Genomic DNA, 23,891 nt, shown 5'->3' on the forward strand with positions numbered 1-23,891 from the left:
AAAAGGCCTTGTTTCTTCATCCATTCATTTTTCTTTTTCCTTTCTGACTCTAGCTTTCAGGATATCAGACAGAGATCCTTGCTGCTTCTATAGGTAAACAGAAACTTAAGAACAGTGGTGATTCTCAGCCTTTATGGCTATGTTTGGTACAGGCTTTCTCTCTGTCGTAAGAAACATGAATATTCATGTTCAAAAAGAATGAGAGGGGTTTTTTTCCCAAGAAAAATAAAATACTTCCATTCATTTTGCAAATATGTAATGAGTATATCTGCTTTCCAAACTCTGTGTCATAATCTTTAAGGCCCTGCAAGTATGGCCTCTGTCTCTCCAACCTCATTTTATGCCTTTCTGCTCATTCACTACCTTTCATTGTCTTTTCACTTCTAGACACATTCTTTACTGCTTTAGAAGCTTTGGTATGTATGTTCCTCTGCCTGGAATTCTCATCTCCTCACACTTCATATGGCTGAATCCTTCTCATTCTCACCACCTCTTTTAAAATGGCCTTTCCTTATTCTCTACCCTGCCCACTATTCTCTATCCCAGCACCTGCTTATTTCCTTCATAGCATGTACCATACTTTATAAATTATTTTATTTATTGGCTTACTTATTTTAGGCTGTCTTTATTGCTAAAATACAACAGAACATCTTTGTGTCAGGGACCATGTCTGTTCTTGTTCAACATTAAATCTCTAGCACATATAGAATTTGTGATATATGATAGACTCAAAAATATTTGTTGAACTAAGAAATGAATGAATGGCATGTGCTATTCAGTAAGGATTTCTTATATATACAAGTTTCCTGTTCTTTCAAACTATGTAGTCCAATAAAGGATACATACCTTTTATCAGACAATTGCAGTAGAACCTAGGTGTATGATATCGGAAGGACACAGTATTATAAAAGCCCATAAGGTCTGAAGAGTTCTGCTTCTACTGTGATACAGTGATTTATTTGGACCAACCCTCCCACCAAGAGCAACTGTAAAAGCTATATAATTTTTTTTCCTTATTTTAAAGAAGAAAAAATAAAAAGCTGGTGTCTGAAGAGAACAACTAAGAGAGCCAGGATTTAAGGCACCAACATCTCTGAGAAGTGAACCACAGAGAAGGAGCACTAGAATTCTTCACCGCATTTTTCCTCAAGGCATTTACTAATTCCTAAGCCAGGAGAATGGGGGAGGTGTAATGGTACAAGAGACCAAAAAGCCAACCGTAGCAGAGTAGCTAGGAGGTTAAGAAAATAAACAGAATTTTTAGCAGTTTTGAATTTTAGGGCCTGCATGAGTGGATACCTGGTAAATATCTCAAGCTCTCAGTTTAAACCTTGGAGTGCTCTAGGAATAAGGACAAACTGGAAATATACCAGCCTTCACACAGACTGAAATTGAGCATCAAATTATCTCAATCTCTGATTAGGTCAGGCAATCTTTAACGAACTGCCAATGGAAATTAAATCCTTTCTAGAAAAATATATCATCTTCTAGAACCACTTTAATTTTTTTCACATTAAATGTTTGGGCTTCAGTTTTTAAAATCACCAGACATGCCAGAGACAGGTCAAAATCACTAAAAACTAAGAAAGAAAAACAAGATAGAACAGCCGTAAAAATAATGCTGATGTTTATTTGGTCCCCTGTGAAATTTTAAAAACTGTAATTAATATTTTTAAGAAAAAAGAAATGACAAATGTAGAATTTCACTGGGAAGCTAGACTCCATTCAGTATATTCAAAATTTTAGAAAAGGGATGGAAAATATGGAAATAAGCATAAAAGACATATGGGCTCTGGTAAAAGGTCTAACATACATGTAATTAGAGTCCAGAAGGATAGGAAAGAGAGTGAGCAGAAGAAATATTTAAGAACTTTTGGCAGAGTTTTCCAAAACCAATGAAAGACATCAGGCCAGAAATTCACGGAAGTCTGCTAATGTAAAGCAGGATAAATACAAAAAACAAACAAATAAACACATACCCAGGTAATCATAGCAAAACCACTGAAAACCAAAGACAAAGAAAAAGTCTTGCCAGAAGGATACATTATCTCCAAAGGACCAAAAATAAAACTAACAAATGATAAGATATGATGAAACTCGGAAAACAATGGCATAGCATTGGTAGAGTGATGAAAGAAAATAAGGGCTGGTGTAGAACTGTATATACAACAAAAAGTACCTTAGTGGTGCCTGGGTGGCTCAGTGGGTTAAAGCCTATGCCTTTGGCTCAGGTCGTGGTCCCAGGGTGTGGGATTGAGCCCCTCATCAGGCTTTCTGCTCAGCAGGGAACCTGCTTCCCCTGCTCTCTCTGCCTGCCTCTCTGCCTACTTGTGATCTCTGTCTGTCAAATGAATAAGTAAAATCTTTTTTTTTAAGTACCTTAAAAAATGAAGATAAAATAAAGACATTTTCAGCCAAATAAAAACTGAGCACAGCTATACTAAAGGGAATTTTTTTAGTCAGAAAGATTGTGGAGGAAATAAAAAGATATTGGCTGTTTAAACAAGAAAGAGAGAGAGACAGAACATAGGTAATCAGAGCCTACCAATGGGTTAAGTTACTGTATTTTGATTATAATGTAGCCATTGGAGGTGGCTACATTATCCAAAATTGGAGACCTCTAGGACTCCAATTGGAGGTGTTCGCTAATAAAATGTCCTAGATATTCCTTTGGGTAGAAAAGCAAGTTGCAAAACAGCTTGTAAATTATTCTCTCATGTGCATTCAAAAAAAATGTTTGTGTATGCATAGACAAGTTTAGCAGTGATGAGAAGGATGAGCTTAAAATTTTATTTTATACCATTCTATCTGTTTGCATTTTTACCATAATATTTTTAACTTTTAAATTAAAATTAGTTAAATTTTAAAAAAAAAAAAAGGTTGTGGAGGTACAGAAATGCAGAAAGGATTAAAAACCAAAAGAAAGTGTTAATATGTGGTTAAAGGTAAATGGGTGTTGATTGTATAAAATAATAATGTCTTATGAGGTTAAAATATGTTTATATATAAACATTGTATATTAAATTATAAATATAGAGTGTATCTTGTCTGTATAGCATATATAGAAATATATATAATAGTTAAATATATATACACATACTTTAAATGTATATAGACTATATGGTACATTATACCACAAAAAACAGAGAGGAATGAATGGAGTTAACTGATTTAAGGTTCATGCATTGTATGGGAAGTAATAAAAATATCAAATTATGGTGAACTATAATAAGTCAAGAATGCCTATTATAATCTCTGAAATAACCACTAAAAATAGTAATAAATGAATGTGTAACAAGCTAATAGAAGAGAAATTAAAATAACAAAAAAAGATGAATTCAAAAAGCACAAAAGAAGAAAAAATGAAATAAAAACAGAAGTGACAAATAGAAAATAAATAGTAGGGTGATAGTTTTAAGCCCAAATACAGTAGAAATTATATTAAGTGTAAATGGACTAAGTCCTCCAATTAAAACTTGTCATCTGGATTGTAAAAAGACAGTAATTTGTCTTTGTAAAAATTTGATTATAAAAATGGCAATAAAAGACCCATCTTAAATAGAAAGACACGGGGAACTGAACATAAAAGAGTAAAAAAAGTTACAATGAAAGCTGGTGTGGCTTTATCGATATCAGAGAAAATTAAGGTGAAAAGGATTACAGGATATTAGGAGGGACATTTCATATGTTTAAATGGATTGATTTATCAGAAAAATATAACTCTAAATTTACATCTGTTAATATAGCCTCAAAATAAAGATAAGCAATCTATGATCCAGTCTTGTGAATTAAGGGGAGGCTGAGAAAAGACTGAGACTGAGATAAGGGTTGGAGAGATGAACATAGAAAGAAAGAGTATTCCAGAAGGAAGGAAAGCATTTTCAAAGACTGAGGGCAAGAAAGTCTTAGAAACTTAAAGTGATATAGTCTTGCTAGAATGGAGAGAGAGAGAGAAAGGAGGGTGAGGAGGGAGAAAGAGAGAGAGATTGAGATTGAGAAAGAGGAATGGGAGTGGATGGGAAGAGGATTGCCTCATGAGAGAGCAATGATTGTTAAAAGGGGGCTAGAAAATATGAGAATCATAGATATGATATTCAAAAGATGGGACTTTTTCCTGGAAAACAGGAAGTTTGGATATATTATATGGTGGCTTGATCAGACTTTTTTCAAGAGATCTCTCTTTCTGGTATGGGAGGAATGAATTGGAGGAAGGCAGGACTATTGGCAGAGAGACCTATTTCAATAATACAAGTGAGATGATTCAATAATACAAGTTGGCTGAGGTTGTGGAAATAGAAGGGAACAGATTTTTAAAATAAAGTATCCCAAGCTTGTGAAATATTTAAATTTTTAGTGGGTTTCTTAGATTAATGAACAGGAAACTCAGCAATAGACCTAGGGGTTGAGAAATTTTTAGGACTGCAATTTTTTCTTTATGTCTACAAAACCAATTGCATGGCAATGTTGTCTTTCATTTCCAAAGGTCAGGTTTTTTCAAACCACTGTGGATTAGTTGTAACTTCTGTTGGCAGATAAAAACAATTAAACTCCCTTGACTTTCTAGTTTAGAACTCCCTCCCTGTTTGTTTGTTTGTTTTTAATTTTAGATGACTTATTTAGATTCCTTGAGGAATGTGTACATTACTTGAAGTCCATAAAGGAGAATAATGTGTCTCTCTTGACATAGCACAACTTCTTAATCTTCTTATTTGTTAACATCCTTTCTCAAACAAAATTCTGTATTAAAAGAGAAATAATAACCCATCAAGTAATGTAGTTATTTGGTTTATTATCTAACTACTTCCACTAGAATGTATTTTTTATGAAAGCAGGGACATTTTCTCTTTGTTCAAGCCTATCTCCCCCTATACCTAGATTAGTACTCAGCATATACTAGGTACTCAATAAGTATTTATTAAAGAATAAGTGAATGACGGGAATGAAGAAATGAAGGAATTTGCCTTAGGTTAATCAGCTTCATTAAAATGTTTCTTTTCATTTCAATCTTACAAATTCATTTTATTTTCATGTAAAGTTTTGAAAGTCTGATATTAGAATGTTTGAAAATAAAGTGATTGTTTTTCGTATTTGCAGGACTATCTCAAGCAGGTGCTGGACATTGATCTTCATGCTCAGATCCATTTTGGCAGGGTTTTTATGAAACCAGGGTATGAAAATAATCTTACTATCTCATATATGGGGTTGGTTTGGCTTGCTTTAACTAACAAAGTTTTAAATGCTTTCTTCTTACATTTTCTTTTTTTTTTTTTCTTCTTACATTTTCTATTATGGATTATTTGCTCTAATAAAAGAAATATTATACTATGAGAATTCCTTGCCAAGTCTAGCTCCTATCTGAAATGGGAATTCATCTTCCTTATAAATCACATGGGTTTGTAATAAATGAAGCAAAGCAACTTTCCAAACCTCTTTAGTTCCCATGTCTAGTTCCTTCTTTCTGTTTCTCTTTATCTTCATAGTGCTTCCTTCTCTCGTTTTAAAAACATTCTACTATGAAAATTCTAAAAATTTGAGTGGCATCTGGGTGGCTCAGTCAGTTAAGTGTCTCCCTTCAGCTCAGATCATGATCCCAGAATCCTGCAACTCCCTGCTCAGCAGGGAGTCTGCTTTTCTTTCTGACCCTTGCCCCTCTAGTGCTTTCTCTCTCTTGTATAAATAAAATCTTGTGCTCGCTTTAGCAGCACGTATACTAAAATTGGATCAGATAAATAAAATCTTTTAAAAAAGAAAAAATTCTCAAAATGCACAAAAGTAGGTAGTACGACGAAACCTCCATGGAGGAGGAACTATCACCATTTTTCCATAACTGTTTTATCAATCCCCTTCCTCACCTTTTTGAGGGGACAAGGTACTAGATTGTTTAGTGGTTTTTGTTTTGGGGGGGGGAGGTTTGTTTGTTTTGGATTATTTTAAAGCAAATTCTACAATGCCATTTTGGTATACATCTCAATAATAACAGCAGCATTCTCTTATGTAATCACAATGGTATTTTTCACCTAACAAAATAAATAAGAATAACTTACTATCATCTGATACCCTGATCATATTCAAAATTCTCCCAAATGTCAAGAAAAAGAATGCCTTCTTACATGTTTTATTTGAATTATAATTTAGGTCATGTCCATTTACTGTATTTGTTGTTAAATCTTTATTACATAGTAACATTTACCTCCAACCTCCTTTTTTTGTCATGCCATTGACTTGCTGAAGAAACTGCATCATTTGTCCTTATGAATGGATTTGACTAATCACTTCCTTGTGGTGATGGTTAACTTGTTCCTCTCTTTTTCTAGTATATTCTACAGAGTAGAAGTTAGATCTAAAAGCTTGATTACATTCAGACTCTTTTTTTTTTCCTTTGCAAAAATACTTCAAAAGTAGTGTTTCATATTGTTTCTTACTACCTCCATGGAGAAAGAAAAATAACTACATTCCAAGATCTGGCACAACTCCTAAAGTACTGATGGAGGTCTTATAATCAGTTGTAAATCCTCAAATAATGCCAAACATTGGTGTTGAAATATGTATGGCCATGTCTTTAAGCAATAGTTTGCCTGTTTAGACCCCTACTACTCTATAAATCTTTCATTCACTATTCAAACACACTTCCGTACTGTCAAGGACAACAGTAAATAATGGTTTAGTCAGAACTATACTCTGATGGGTGCTCATGTGAACCTGAAGAGAGAGTAGATGTAAGACTTAATATTTGTTATGTAAGCAATTTATCAGTAAATTCCAAAAAACTTTTTTAAGTGTCAAGCCAGCCTTCCTAACCTCCCAGATTTATTGGGTACCTTCATCAGGTCTAGGACAGAGATAAGGCTTTACCACCATGATTTTGCCATTTAAGTATGAAGTTAAGATTAACCCTAAAGTCTTCTGCACAATTTGATAGAATTTAGAATTCTTGACATTGTATTTCTGTAGTTGCCCCAATATTACTACTTCTAACAAAGCCCATTTATTATTGAAACTGTTAGATTTGGACCATTCTCATTAAGCATATTTTGTCTTGAAACACCTGGGCAGTTCAGACAGTGAAGCATCTGACTGCTGATTTCAGCTCAGGTCATGATCTTAGGGTCTTGGGATCAAGCCCCACATTGGGCTCCACACTCAGCAGGGAATCTGCTGAGACTCTCTGCTCCTACCACTTCTCACTCTCTCTCTCTCTCTCTCTCAAATAAATCTTTTTTTTTTTTCCTTAAAGAATATTTTGTTTTAAGCAAATATTACTGTACTGTGAGTGCACGGGCTTTATTTTCTGCCACTATGGGCAGTACTAGTTCAATTGGAATGCAGAGGAGACATCCCAAAAGCCTGTCTATGTGCTTCTCACTAACCTCAAAAATTGAATTGGCTATTCTTTTTTACAGTGAAAAGGAAATTGATATTAGTTGCCCTCATCTGTAGAGGAGAATTATTTGTGGGTGGGTTTGTTTTTTTTTAAGATTTATTTACTTATTTATTTTAAAGAAGGGCGAGGGGGCAGAGAGAATTAGAAGAGAATTATTTATAATATCTATTATTTAAATTAATCTCAGCATCTGTGATATATATAATTTTGGTACTGTTTTTATTTTCAGTATATTTTTTACCACTCCTTAAGGCCCATCAGTTCCTAATGTTTATTTTCCCCCCTTAAAGTCATTACGCTGTTTGACTTCAGTCATTGTATAAATGCTATTACATTCTGATCTCAAGAGGAAAACTGAATAGGTGCTCTGTTCCAAGGAAATGGCTTTCCAGAACTTAAACAAAAGCTTCACAGTCTAGCAATAGGACACTCATGATACAATGCATGATAAAATATTTTGTTGTAATAGAATCTTTTTAAATGAGTACCTTTTGAGAAATCACAGAACCTGTCTCCAAGATGCAAAAGGTGATTTAAATTGGCTTTAAATATAGCAGAAGGGAAGTGTAATGCATTCCCTCCTCACTGTTATTATATGTATTAGTTTTCTCTAATAAAATGGTTTAGAAGTTTAAATGGGCTTCCTTTACTTGGCCAGAATTTATACCTGTCTAAAGATGAGAAGAATTTAAAGGTAATTGTTCCTTAATAGTAGAACAAGAAGAAATATAAAAAGCTCAAGAACAATTTAGCTTTACTCTTCTCACATATGGTGCATTAAGAGTGTAATTAACCTCTTTCATTTTAGACAGAGAGATACTCAAAAAAAGTTTGGATTTGGAGAATTATCAGTCAGGACTACCAATCACAATATCTGTGGGTCACCTGCAGTGAGCATAGCTGTTACCAAGAGTGTGTCTTGGAAATTATTTTCATCACATAGTAACAGTCATGGCCAAATAACCTAGTCATAAATTGATTTGATAATCTAATCTAGTTTTTCTGAAACACAGCAAAGAATCAGAAAGTAACCAAAAGAGGTCTCAGAGTAGCCAAAAATAGATGTTACAAAGTATACATACTAACACTTCACAGCAAACCTCCTAAGGGCCTTATCTAATTATGAGCCATAAAGTTAGTGAAATCTTGGTTCAAATCTCTGTTTCGTCACCTAGTGGCTAGGAGATTTGGACCAAATTTCTTAATCCCTCTGAGTCTGTTTTCTCATCTATAAAATGGGATGATAATTGTCACCTCATGGGATTGTTGTGAGAGTTAAAATGAAATAATGGATGTAATGCAGATGTTTCTTTAAAAATAGTAACATATAAAAAAATAGTAACATATTATTATTATTCTGACAATATAATTATTACTACTGTTCTTGGTTCCCAAACCTAAAGCCCGCTTTTTTTTTTTTCTTTTTTAAGAGAGGGAGTGTGGGGGAGGGGCACAGGGAGAGGGAGAGAGAGAATCTTAAGCAGGTTCCATGCCCAGTACAGAGCCCAACAAGGGGCTCCATCTCACAACCCTGAGATCATGGGCTGAGCTAAAATCAAGAATCAGCTGCTTAAATGACTGAGCCACCGAGATGCCCCCTAAAGTCAGCTTTAAGGGCTCAGATGACAGAGTCTAGCGTTAAGGGGAGCCACAGAAAAAAACTAGGGGGGGGAAAGAAACAAGAAGTGCAGTGTGTAATGTAAAGTTATGGTTTATAGGTAAAAACAATACATAACACACTCTTGTGACCCAACGTCACTTTAGTGTAGCAGAGAAGAATAAATTAGTAATGATGGGAGCTCTTGGGAGGTTCAGTCAGGTAAGCATCCAACTCTTGATTTAGGTCCAGGCCATGATCTGAGGGTTGTGAGATTGTACCCAACCTTGGGCTTACATGCTGAAGGTGGAGTCTGCTTAAGATTCTCTCTCTCGCTCTGTCCCTCCCCCGGCCCCTGACCCTGCTCACGCTCTCTCTCTCTCTCTCTCAAAACAAACAAACAACTAACTAACTTAATGATGGTTTCAAGTCATCAAAAAATGCTAATGTTTATCGGATTATTCCAAAAGGTATGAGTGGTCCATATTTGAAAGACCAAGCTGCAAATATCTCCAAGGGGAGATGGAGAGGAGAAGGGAGTTGAGGGAAATTGGAAGGGGAGGTGAACCATGAGAGACTATGGACTCTGAAAAACAATCTGAGGGTTTTGAAGGGGCGGCGGTGGGTGGTTGGGGGATCCAGGTGGTGGGTATTGGAGAGGGCACGGATTGCATGGAGCACTGGGTGTGGTGAATACTGTTACGCTGAAAAAATAATAAAATAATAAAATAAAATGATAAATATAATAATAATAATAAATATATAAATAAATAAAATAATAAAAATAAAAACAATTTAGGTACTTAAAAAGATAATTTTTCAACTACATGGAAATTTTAGCATTCCCTAAGGATTCTGTAATGCTCAAGTTTCATTAATATAATGAAATTTTTAGCTGGAAGATCATATAAAATATAGTCAATAAGAAAAAAAAAAGCACTATTATTGACTGCCTGCCCACTCTGTGCCACTCACACTCATCCCTTGCCACACACCCCCATGATAGAGATTCATATCAGATAAGATTCGTGTCAGAATCTTGAGGAAGTATATTTTGAAAATACTTTTAATTACTGTTGCTTTAATTTTGTTCTAGTCATGATATTTTATTTATTTTGACATTTCAAAAAACTACCTTCATAGGAGGCCAATTTTTATGCTTATTGCTGAGTATAGTTTTAAAAGGTTGAGGAATAATCATCTTGAACAGCAGGCATTTATCTGTTAGACATGTATTATGTATTATCAGGTAGTCTTCTGATAATAAGAATGATGTTCTTCATTCTCCAGCAAAAACAATATAGACATTATTAGCCAGAGGAGTGGAGAAACTCCGGGATTTGAGATACACTTCTCTGGCACTAACAGGAAGGGGGAAGAAAGTAAGCTGCAGAAAACCAAGAAGTTTGGTTACTTGAAAACAGAAGATACTAAAAATAAATTAATTTAAATGCTCTTGAAACTTCAGGGTATAAAGGCTTAGGGTAGAGTCGACAGAAAAAAAAAAATACTTTCATATGATAAATATCCTATATGCAGAGCCACGTAGCAAGAAAACTAAAGTATTTAATTTACTCATCATATTACTTAGCAGTCACTAACAAATAACCTCTTTTATTCTCTAGCCTGCCAACAACATTTGCAACTTTGGATATTGATGGTGTAAGAAAAATAATCTTTGCACTACCAGGTAAGAATAATTAAAAGAGTTTCTTTTGCTTTTTCTGGAAAAATGATCAAAATCTTTTTGAATCCCTCTCAGAGCATTTGATTTTGAATCTTAAAGACCTGGGCTCAAGACCCAGCTTTACTTATGGTATGACCTTGGACAAATCACTTAACTTCTTTGAAGCTATTTCTTCACCTATAAAACAGGGCTGAAATCTGCTCTGTAGGATTGGTGTAAAGGTCAAATTAGATAGTATCTCTCAATGTATATTCCAAACCCCAAGATGATAATCAAATGTTAGCTGTCCCTAGATCCTTCTGGGGGTACCTGCTTTTTCTTACAGAAAATTCGTCAAAGTTAGCAGTCTAGTCACCTCCCATAGTAGCAGTATTGTGTTCAGAGATCCAAACATCCTTGAATCAACCATACAAGTAAATACTAGAGCAAAAAAATAGAAAGCTGCCTTTGGCCCTTTCCCGATTTGGAGTGGGGCCAGGAGACAACACGGAAGGAGGGACTGATAGTGCTGGTGCTTCTCAGCCAAATCCCAGCCATCATCAGTCTGACCACATCACTGTCCCCAGGCTTGCTCCCATGTGAGCAGAAACTCATATGTTCAAATTGTAGAAAAAGCAAAGTGTTTCCATTTATAAAGACTTCCAATTTTAATTTTTATTGATTTTGGCTTACAGTTAAAGCCATGCTTTTTAAGTCATTACCAATCTTGATAAATTCTAAAGCAATTTAGAAGTTTTGTATGCCTCCTTGTTATTTTTTCAGCTTGTAAAATTATCTTCTGATCTGTAGCAGTGTTCCATTCTCTGTTTCTTGGAACAGATTCCTTCAGAAAATAACCTGCTTATTCCTTTCAAATGCACAAATATTGTGACTTTGGGATATTTATCTGCTTTTCATATTAACTAAATTCAAAATAGAGTATAAAGAAAGGAAAGCAGGCAGAAAAATTTGAAAAGCTTTTTTTTTGAGTATTGAGTTTTGAAAGCATTTTTAAAGTTCCTATGTATAAGCATAAAAGAGATTAGATTTCTATCCCATAAGAAATTTTAAGAGAGAAGACATGTAAGTAAATTAGTCCTTAAAAATGTATCTACAATATAGTATAATAATTATAATAATATATAAAAATATAATAATTATAATATAATATATATTTTATATATATTATATATATATTATATATATTAAAGGCCCCAAGGAGATAGATACAGATATAGATATAGATACACATATACTTATTTACTCTGAAAAAAAAAAAATGTGGTCCTCTTCCTGACTTCATTTTGCCTACACAAGACTTACTCTGTCTTCAGAAGATATGATTTGACCTATAGACAAAGAAACAGTGTTACAGTGGAAGCCTATTTTGCTGTTACTTCTAAACTTGATTTGCCAAAGAAGTGATAATTAAATAACTACTTTCATTTGAAATTTTCTCTGCCCAACCTGAATGAACCAAAAGAGGGCAGCAATAACCCAGATGTTCAGATTGTGGAACCAGTAAAATGGTTCCTTTTAAAAGGATTTTAAAATTCATGATTATATTTCTGCTTTCCATGATTATATTCAAAGCCATTATTAATCTTGATAACTTTTAAAGCAGTTTAAAAGACTTATGTATCTACTTCATTTTGTGGAAGAGTAAAATTAGGTTCTGAAAGGTTTGGTACTTTCCCTGAACAAAAAAGTGTTGCTCAGTTTATTTAGTTAACAGTACCACACAAGAAACTAAATCTGTGATTCTCAGCACATTTTTTTCATAGCCTACTCTTCCTTCCTTGAAAGTGCATGACACACACAGATTTCTTCTTGAAAAGGTATAACTGAATTCCTCAATTTTTTCTTATAACTTTTTTTTAAGATTAATTTATTTGAGAGAGAGAAAGAGCAAGGGACAGCAAGGCCAGAGGGAGAGAGTCTCAAGCAGACTCCACACTGAGCACGCAGCCAGATGTGGGGCTCGAACTCCCAACCCCAAAATCACAACCTAAGCCAAAAACAAAGAGTCAGGTGCTTAACTGACTGTACCACCCAGGAACTCTAGTTTTTTATTATAACTTTAAAAGAATTTGGTATTTTTATTAGTCTGCTAAGGCTGCCATAACAGAGTATCACAGACCAACAGATAATATATTTTTTCACACTTCTGGAGACTGAAAGTCTAAGACCAAGATGCCAGCAAAGCTGGTTTCTGTTGAGTCTTTCTTCCTGGCTTGCAGATGGACACCTTCTCACCATGTCCTTATGTGACTTTTCTTCTGTGTATGTGCACTCGAGGTGTTTCTCCTCTTTTTATACAGACACCAGTCTCATTGGACTAGGACCTCACCTTTAAACCTCATTCAACTTTGATTACCTTTTAAAGGCCCTAGTATCTACAAATACAGTTATATTGGGTGCTAAACTTCAACATACGAATTTGTAGGGACACAATTCATTCCATAACAGTATTTATCTTCAAGTCCTTTGTGTCTTAAATCATTTAGTTTTTTTTTTTAATATAAAGAAATTTCTGGGTAGAGGGGGATTATAGATACATTTCTTTATGCTTAACCTATTTCTAAATGTTTTTGTCCTGAGCATGTATTACTATGGCAATTTTAAAACATCTTAAAAAACAGCGAGTAGAATCTGCTTTAAAATTTATCAAGATTGGTAATGGCTTTTAATGTGTAGTTCTCAGAAAAGTGGAAATAAATGGTGTAAACAGCTTCTGGGAATCAGAAATTTCTGCATTTCACTGGTAGACTTCATGTTTATACATTCTGTGGCATTTGGTTGATTGTGGCTCTATTCTAGAGTCCTTTGGGATTTAGAAGAGGGAAGACTAGTGGTTAGTCACCTCACTATGATGAATGAAGGTATAAACAGAATTATTTGACAAATATTTGTATGTATACTATAAATAACTGCTTGGTTGACTTTCAGGAAATCCTGTGTCAGCCGTGGTCACCTGCAATCTCTTTGTTGTGCCTGCACTGAGAAAGATGCAGGGCATCTTGGATCCTCGGCCCACCATCATCAAAGCCAGGGTAATGTTACCTAAATGACCAGGAACCAAAACTGAAGCCTAATAACAATTAGGGATATGATTTCCCAACTGCCCAAAACATCTAAAATTTTATATTAGTTTTGAGGGAAAATGTGGTTATATTCCCCCCTTCATGATAGAAAATAGGAAAGGGTCCCTTTTATTCCCAGCCCAAATTATTCCACGACTTCTAGAATGAATCATTTTCTCCAGCTAGAATCCATACAAAAGTGGATAGGTAATGATAAAACAGTAACTAGAATGAGACTAGCACTACCTTAAAACTAAACCGAAAAGGGACAAGAATTCCCTTTCCATTATGCAAACTCACCCAGGACAGCAATTTATCTGCTCGCTTTTTCTGGGACCTCACTGATAAATTTTAAATAGTCCAGAAAGAGATAATCAATGGACTAGAAGACTAGTGAATCAGAAGGAAATTCTGTGGAAGGAAATCCCACACACATTGTGTGGAAAAGGAGAATTAAGGCTGAGGAATTATGCTTATAGTAAAAGTCACCCAGAAATTAGAGTCTCCTTCTCCACCAACACTAATCCACTGATTACATAACACACTTTCTGTATAACTAATGAACAATTTTCTCGGCAATAGAACCTACCTCAAGCCATTTATCTTTTAAAAGTTTAATTGAGATACAACTGATATACAAAAAATTGAGCATTTTAATGAAATTGGACGTATGCATATGTCCATATCATCACCACAGTCAACTTACTAAACATACCCAATACCTCCATCAATTTTCCTTTGTTTTTTTGTGGTTTTGTTTTTTATGTGTTTGATTTGTGGTATGAACATTTAACATGAGAACTACCCTTTTAACACATTTTAAGTGCAGAATACCATGTTGTCTACTATAGGTACTATGTTGTATAAGGGATCTCTAGAACTCATTCACCTTGCAGAAGAGAAAATTTATACCCATTGAGCAACAACTCCCCATTGCCCCCTCCCCTCAGCCTCTGACAATCACCATTCTATTCTATGCTTCCATGACTGACTATTTTAAATAGGCACCTCCTGTAAGTGGAACCATGCAGTATTTATCCTTCTGTGACTGGTTTATTTCACTTAGCATAATGTAATCTAGGTTTATCCATGTTGCCACAAATGGTATGATATCTTTCTTTTTTAAATCTGTGAATAATATTCCATTGTATTAATATAGCATTCTCCTCCATTCATCTATCAATGAACACTTGAGTTGTTTACATATTTTGGCTGTCGTGAATAATGCTACATGGGAGTGTCGCTATCGCTTTGAAATCCTGATTTCAGTTCTTTAAGATACATACCCAGAAATAGAATTGCTCTGTCATATGTTCCCTTTTTAATTTGAGGGGAAACCTCATACTGTCTCCCTCAAGCACTAGTGGCTGAATTGTTCTACATTCCTACCGTTATATAAGTATTTCAGTTTCTCTACATCCTTGAAATACTTACCTTTTGTGTTGTTGTTTTTATAATACCCATCCTAACAGTTGTGAGATGGTATCTCATTGTGATTTTGATCTGCATTTTCCTGAGATCAGTTATGTTGAGCGCTCTTTCATATACCTAGTGGCCATTTGTATATCTTCTTTAGAGAAATGTCTATTCAACCCCTTTGCCCATTTTTTGTTCCCCAAGATTTTATTTATTCACTTGACAGAGATCACAAGTAGGCAGAGAGGCAGGCAGGCAGAGAGAGAGATGAGGAAGCAGGCTCCCCATTGAGCAAAGAGCCCGATGTAGGGCTCGATCCCAGGACCCTGAGATCACGACCCAAGCAAAGGCAGAGGCTTAACCCACTGAGCCACCCAGGTGCCCCCTCTTTGCCCATTTTAAAATCAGATTATCTTTTCACTATTGCATTGTAAGAGATTCTTATATATTGTGAGGATAGAAACCTTATCATATGGATGGTTTAAATATTTTCTCCTACTCCCTCGGTTCTCTTTTCATACTATTGTTTCCATTGCGGTGCAGAAGCTTTCTAGCTTGATGTAGTTCCACTTGTCTAATTTTTATTTCATTGCTTATGCTTTTGGTGTCAAATCTTAGAAATCATTGCTAAGATCAATCAAAAAGCTTTTCCTGTATATTTTCTTCTGGTTTTATAGTTTCAGGTTTTACTATAAGTCCTTAATCCATTTTGAGTTGATTTCTGTGTATTGTGTAAAAAAAGGAGTCCCAATTTAATCTTTTGTATGTATACATTCATTTTTTCAAATACCTAAACTGTTATCAGATATGACAGAATAACTATGACTAGTTAACAGGAAGAACACAAGGCATAGAAGAGGAAGAAGAAATATTAATAAAATATTAGTGTGAGAATATACAGGTTAAAACATTAAGAAAATCTAGGCTTCAGATATTCTTAACATTGACCTTTTAAATACTGAGATTTTGTAGACTAGTATATGAAGGGATATCCTCCTTTTCTTAAAAGTTTAATAAAAGTTCAACGAGATATTTCTGAAAACAAATTATTTGGGGGTTTTGTTTCAATAATCCTAGCAGTTGTCTTATTTTAAATTTAATGGAAAAAGAAGAAAAAAGCTATCAATGAACAAGAAGTATTCTGATCAAATCAGAAGGTCAGAGTTATAAAGCTTAGACATCTTAACAGTAATATGAATTTGCTCACTATTTTCATATTAGCTATTTATGAAATAAGAAAAATCCACATTGTTGTAAGAGAGAAAATGAGGACTTCTCTTTGACTTTGCAGAGTTCTTATGAATCTTTCCCATTTTTGAGAAATTCTTATGATTCTTATGAATCTTTATTTTTCATTTTAACATTCACCGTCTCTTCTTTAAAACTGACATTGTGGCAGCTATCCTTACTGACAACAGTGATTACTAAAGAGAGTGTCCTTGGCACATTGTTCACACCGCTGCTCATTCCTGTCACCTCATGGAATTGACAGTTGGTCTAAGAATCAGTCAAACTCCTTTCTCCCACAGAGCAGCGTCACTGGGACTGTCAGAATGGATCCTCAGTGTGTTTGGCTGTTGACTTCTTTTGTTTTTAACTCCGAAAATCCTCCCCACTCTTTTCCTGACAGAACTGCCTCTCTCTCTCTCTCTCTCTCTCTCTCTCTCTATATATATATATATATATATATATAAAGATTTTATTTATTCAACAGAGAGAGAAAGATCACAAGTAGACAGAGAGGCAGGCAGAGAGGGGGCGGGGGGAAGCAGGCTCCCTGCAGAGCAGGTAGCCCGATGTGGGGCTCTATCCCAGGACCCTGAGATCATGACCTGAGCCAAAAGCAGTCTTAACCCACTGAGCCACCCAGGCGCCCCAGAACTGCCACTTTTAGAACATAACTTTATTCACTTTCTTGAAACATGGTAAAACCTGTTGTTTCAATATTCTGACCAGCCAATACGCAGCATACAGATACCACTTATTACTGTTCTCCAAAATGGTTGCCATAATCACGGCCTCTCCCAATCCTTACTGCTTTCAGGAAGTGAGGTAATCACCTCACTAGTTAAATAGTTAAATGCTGGTGTCAGTAACTCACAGTGCTGTATTTGAGGCAGCTGGCCTATGGTTAGAGCAATGATGCATTATTTTAAAAGATCAGCACAAAAAAATGTCACCCTTTTATATTTATGCATTCTAACAAACATCAATTTAGAATAAACACTTTCCCTATGTCCTTGGTCAGTTATGGTTGAAGTTAAAATACTTCTGGTTTTCAGTAGACAATAAGAAACATAATCTTAATTCATTGAATTAGTAACCTAATATTTCTACAAAAGGATATACTTTTGTTTCCTTAATGTATTTCCTTAATATCCCTTCAAAGTACCCTATATTCTCCTTGTTGTCAACTTTTTTCTCCAGAAACATACCTGAGATAACTCCTATACTATTGATAGCCTGCCTCAGGTAGTGATTAAGAGAAGGGAAAGGGAAAATATTTTCATCTCCCATGGGACCAGGTCAGCATATCCTGGGAGAGTATGGGCATGTTGAACTCTACTGGACTATTCTAATTTTTCCATCTTACTCTCTTCTCTTGAACATTACTGACCTCCTGCTGTAAGAACTTGGTGAATGCTTTCTCTCTGCTGTCATAAACAGTAAAATACAAAAAAACTTTAACAAAATCTTTATTTTGTTTGAAAATTACTGGGTCAGTTAAGCATCTGCCTTCAGATCAGATCACGATCTTAGGGTCCGGGGATCAATCTCACATTGGTCTCCCTGCTTCTCCCTTTCCTGCTCCCTCTTCTTGTGCTCTCTCTCTCTCTCTCCCCTTCTCTGTCAAATAAATAAATAAAATCTCTTAAGAAATAGAAAATTACTAAGGTATTTGCAACTATAGAGAGAAATATGCTTGTTTATTGTGACAAGAGCAGTCATTGATCATCAAAAGATATATTGGATGCCTGTTTTATGAGAATATTACAGCTTACGGTTTAAAAAAAGATAGGTAAGCATCTCTCTGGGAGACTAATGAAATCATTGCCTCACAACTTCATAGTACTTATCTAAAAAGCTAGTGTAAAGCTGCCATAACCATACTTTGGAAGCTTTGACCAGATTGGTGCCAAGTCCAGGCCCCCAGGACCAACCAGGGCCTTGAGCATGTTATTTCGGGCTCCCACCCACAGAGAATCCTCTTTCGTCATCTGTTTTCTCACAAACTCTCTTCTCCAATCTATACAGTCCTGAGTCCCAACTATTCCCCTGAATCTTTTGGAGCTCACTGCCATCAAACCTTCCAGTGACATTCAGGTCTTTGGCAAGTGTCTCATAGTCTACCTCTGTACCTCCCCTCTTACTGTCAGTTGCTTTATTTCCACAATTCTAAATACCTTTATTTCCACTTCAGCAACTCACACATACATCCTTTTTCAATACCTGAAGTACTCCATCTCAAAATCACCAAGTGGTGTACAATTTAGGAAAAACAGCAAGTTACCTATCCATAGATATAAAAGGGTATAAATACTCCTTTTAATTCTACACTTTTCTATCAGTCCTTAAGCCCCTCTGGCTTTGTCACTTTCCTCATCCAACCTAAATCCTGTAGTGTAGCATGTCAGGCAGTCAACTTTTTATTTTTGCCTCTTCCTTCCACAATAGCCCACTCTAAAAATCCACAAACTTGGATCAATCCTCCCTTCTTTATCCTTCACTTTTATTTCTAGGCCACAACTAGAGAAGAGTCTACAGCTGTTCACACTATCACTTCCAATTTACAAACCTCATCAGGGACCCGAATTCCCCTTGTGATCCCTTTATATCCTATGGATCAACTTCTTCCATTCGTTTCTACAGCCTTTCAGACCTTCAACATTCTCCTAAAACTGCCTTCACCATCCATATCCCTTGACTTATGTAAACAAATAAACCTGACTTTGAATAAACCTGGCTCCAACAGTTACTAGATTATAACCCCTGACGTGTTTAACGATTTCCCTTCTTCTAATCTTGCCTCCTCTTAAACCTCCAATCTAACTCTAATCATGTAAGCTTCTCTGACTAAAATGCTTCCATCTTCCCATGACCCCAGGGTTAAATCCAAACTTCCCCACGTGAACATAGGAGGCCCTTTATCCCAAGGCCTTTTTTCCCCTCCAGCTTCATTAGCATCTCATCCTGCACTCTCACCATATTAAACCATTTACTGCTTCCAGAATGGATATGAGATCCCCTGCCTGTGCCTGTGATTATTCCCCTTCCTAGAAGTTTCTTCCCCAACCACTACCATTTCCTTTCTCAGCTATCAAGATGCCTTAGTCATAAAACTCAGATACCGCATCCCCTGTGAAGCCTTTTTCAATGTCCCTAAAAAAGGTTGATTACTTAGCATCTTTGTGCCCTTTTAATATCATATTAACAGCTAGGAATAAAATTATTCCACTGTATTTGCAATTAATTATTTACTCTGTGAATTCTGTAAGATCACTTCTCTATAAGATGGGCAGGACAAAAAGGAAGAACAAAATATTATTTTTTTTTAGTTAATAAATTTTATTTTTTAGATATAGGTTCACTGCAAAACTAAATGGAAAGTGCAGAGAGTTCCCACATATCCCCTGTCCTCACACATGCATAACCTCTCCCACTGTTGACCTCTGCACCAAAGGTGGCACATTCGTTATAACTGATAAACCTACACTGATAACATCATTACCACACAAGGTTACCAAGGGTTCCCTGTTGGTGTTGTGTATTCTGAGGGTCTTGACAAATGTATAATTACATGTATCTACCGCTGTCCTGTCATACAGATTAGATTCACTGCCCTAAAATTACCTTCTAGGTCCTGCCTATTCATCCCTTCCTCCATGTTAATTTGGATCTTTTTACTATCTCCATAGTTTTGTCTTTTCCAAAATTATGTGGCCTTTTTAGACTGACTCTTTTCACTTAGCAATATGCCTGTATGTTTCCTCTAAATCTTTTAATGGATTCATAGCTCATTTTTTCTAGTGCTCAATAATATTCATTGTCTGGGTGTACCACCATTTATTTATCCATATACCTGCCGAGGGACACCTTGATTACTTCCAGGTTTTGAAAGTATGGATAAAGCTGCTACAAACCCATGTGCAGGTTTTTGTGTGGACATAATTTTCGATTTAGTTGGGTAAATAGCAAGGAGCACAATTGCTAAATTTAATAGTAAGAGTATGTTTAATTTGTTAAGAAACTACCAAACAATCTTCCAGAGTGGCTATACCATTTTGCATTCCTACCAGGAATGAATAAGGGTTCCAATTCCTCCACATTCTCACCAGGATTTGATGTGGCCAGAATTTTGCATTTTAGCCTTTGGTAGGTGTATAATGATATCTCATTGTTTTCATTTTTTGCAATTCCCTAATGACATATGATGTTGAATATCTTTTAATATGCTTACTTGCCATCTGTATGTGTTCTTTAACCTCTATGTTGAGGTCTTTCACCCATATTTTTTTAGAGATTTGTGTATTTGTTTATTTATTTATTTGAGAAAGAGTGCACACAGGGGCAGAGGGAGGGGAGAGGAAGAGAGAATCTCAAGCAGACACCCTGCTGAGTATAGAACGCAATTCAGGGCTCCATCTCACAACCCTGAGATCATGACCTGAGCTGAAATCAAGAGCCACCTGGGTGCCCCATGCCCACTTTTTGAAAATATTTATTTATTTGAGAGAGAGAGAGAAAATGACAGAGAAAGATCATGAGAAGGGGGAGGATCAGAGGGAGAAGCAGACTCGTTGCTGAGCAGGGAGCCTGACACTGGACTGGATTCTGGGACTCCAGGATCATGACCCGAGCTGAAGGCAGTCGCTTAACCAACTGAGCAACCCAGGTGCCCCTCCTTGCCCATTTTTTTAATCAAGTTGTTTTATAATTGAGTTTTAAGAATTCTTTGTATATTTTGGATAACAGGCCTCCATTAGATGTTTTTTACAAATATTTTCTCCCAGTTTGTGGCTTGTCTTCTTATTCTGTTGACTTTTTTTTTTCTAATTTTCTCCCATAAATATTTACATGTTAATATTTACACCATATAATACTAAACCACATAATACAGTTTTGTCTCTTGAGTGACTATTGCATGTCAGAAAAATATTCAAAAGGAAACAGAGGAAACAGTCCGAGTCCACAGCCCACTTCAATTTTGAATGAATAGAAGAAGTCATTGAAGTGAAACATCAATTTTTTTACCAAAAAAAAAGTGTGTGTTTACTCATTCATGTACATCATTCTTATAAGCACTGACACTCATAGTAAATGGTTTCTGAAGCTGAGTGATATAATATGCCAGAACTATAATGTCAGTACAACTAAATATATTGGCTAATAAGGTATTCTGTGTTTTAGTAAAATACCATAAAAATCTAGTCAGTTTCATCTCTTGCTGTAATTCATTCTTGTTTCTTAAATTACCACAAATATCTTCCTTTAAAACAAACAATCCCATTTTGTAGATGAACAAACTGGTACGGGAAAGCAAAATAATTTGCTAATACAACACATCCATTAGGAGTACAAGTAGGAGTCAAACCTAGCTTTCAGATACCATCCCATCCTGGTGTTTGTCCCACCAAACTACCGAGAGCCAGTCTGTGCCTTTGCTGAGGGAAAAAATCTGCTTAAACACTTAGCAATTAACACAGCCATGGGAATGGCTCTTGTAGTTTCATTCTGGAGAACACCCATACACACAGAGAGGAACTGAAAAAGAGACATTTTTGCCATCAAAATAAGCACACAATAATTTAGGAATAATGGCAAGTTACACCTCAGTAGATATGAATTTATTCATATGAATATATAATTTAGTCATATAAACTCAAATTATATGAACATATGATTTATTCATATGAATTTTGCATATGATTTAATCAAGGAAAAACACCTTAAAATTGAATTTTATTCAGGATTTCAGAGGAAAAGCAGGGATTGTCAGAGTGAATAATTAGAATGTTTAAAAACAGTGTAAACAGGTAGAGAGAGGGTGATTGGGTTATGGACATTGGGAAGGGTATGTGCTATGGTGAGTGCTGCGAAGTGTGTAAACCTGGCAATTCACAGACCTGTATCCCTGGGGCTAATAATACATTATATGTTAATAATAAATAAATAATAAATAAAAACAGCGTAAACAGAATGGATTGAAGATAGACTTACTTAAATCAAAATTTCTAGGATCTTCAATTATATTTTATCACTGGTCTAAGTAATACCTGTTTTAGTTGGATAAAGGGTTTCTGGACCATTTTAAGGTAGAGTAACATTATGCTAATGGAAAATGAACAAGTCTTATATTCACTAACATTGAACTAATCTTTGATGGACTATAGTCCATAATTATACACTGTATTAGCTCATTCAGGGGATACCTCTTAGGCACCTGGGACCAACACATTATCAATTTAATTGATCAGATTTCAGGGTAAATTTAATGAAATAGATTTTTTTCATGGCTCTAGATTAAAGGTTAGTTAGTCATTCCATATTGTGTATAAACTGAAGTTGCTATGTTAGAGAGGATTTTGTCCTTATTGGAAAGATAAGAAAGATGCCCAGCAAAGACTCATTCATAGGAATTCTTTTAGTACCATTGATGTGCTAAACAAAAATAGTATAACTTTTAGAATAGACTACTTTTATTTGCTTTAAACAAAATTGTATCTCAATATTGGGACACTAGGGAAATATTCAAGAGAAAAGATAATTAGCCCTTTTATTTTAAAGGTAGGTATAAGAATGGGTAGCTAAAAAGTGTCTCAGTAAATATTTATTATAGGGATAGACAGATTGACAGACATATAAATGGATATTGAGCTTACTTGTTTGTTTAGTTCTATTTATTTTATTTTCAATGTTAAAAAAAAATCTGCTTGAAAAAAATTTTTGCTTTGATTTTTCAATTTATAAATCAGAGGTAATCTGTACTATCAACCCATAAAATTAGACTTCAAAGATAGACCTTATCTTTTTCATCTGCCCTTTTCCCCACTATGAATACCATCTTCTTAGCCTTTTTCACCAGAGCAACCCAGCCTCTGGACTTCCTGTATTAGGAACATAAGGTGGCAGTGGTGGAAACAGCAGAATGCCAGGATATTTTTCATGTCTACTTTATTCTTTGCACAACTCCCACCACCCTGTAGTTTTAAGAGATGATCAGGTGATCGAGTTTGTTTTCATTTATTGTGTATTCTATAGTTATCATGTGATGTAAAACTGGACCCTCGCCCAGAATACCATCGGTGTATACTGACTTGGCATCACCAAGAACCACTGCCTTGGGCACAGAGTACAGGTTAGTCATTCATACCGGTGGGTATTTCTATGCATGTATCCTGTTAAAACACAAAACTATGTATAACCTCTCTTCCTTGGATATACCTAATTTTGTAATTGTTATACATTGTCCTTTTTGAAAGAGTAGATGAGTTAAATTATTCCCAAACAGCACAACGTAAGAAGAAAACAAGAGTAAAAACAAATTTTTTAAATAAAGGTTTACTTATTCCATTGAACCATATTTTCTAGATACACTTTTGAAATATAATTCTAAAATTATGGAAGTTTTTTTTAAATATTTAATTTATTTATCTGTCAGAGAAAAAGAGCACACAAACAGGGGGAGTAGCAGAGGCAGAGAGAGAAGTAGGCTCCCCGCTGAGCAGGGAGCCCGATGTGGTACTCAAT

General features: G+C 35.3%; 1 protein-coding gene across 13 annotated transcripts in view; it reads left to right on the top strand.

The window, feature by feature from the left end:
* GPHN (gephyrin) overlaps positions 1 to 23,891 on the top strand; it is a 641,293-nt gene that overhangs the window by 615,474 nt on the left and 1,928 nt on the right. For all 13 annotated transcript variants that reach the window (XM_032344531.1, XM_032344542.1, XM_032344543.1 and 10 more), the window contains 4 exons: positions 5,095 to 5,168; positions 10,604 to 10,668; positions 13,594 to 13,697; positions 23,403 to 23,499. In XM_032344531.1, the coding sequence (XP_032200422.1) occupies positions 5,095 to 5,168; positions 10,604 to 10,668; positions 13,594 to 13,697; positions 23,403 to 23,499 (340 nt within the window). The remainder of the gene's footprint in view (positions 1 to 5,094; positions 5,169 to 10,603; positions 10,669 to 13,593; positions 13,698 to 23,402; positions 23,500 to 23,891) is intronic.

Source organism: Mustela erminea, chromosome 5 (assembly GCF_009829155.1).
Source record: "Mustela erminea isolate mMusErm1 chromosome 5, mMusErm1.Pri, whole genome shotgun sequence".
Classification (NCBI taxonomy): Eukaryota; Metazoa; Chordata; class Mammalia; order Carnivora; family Mustelidae; genus Mustela; species Mustela erminea.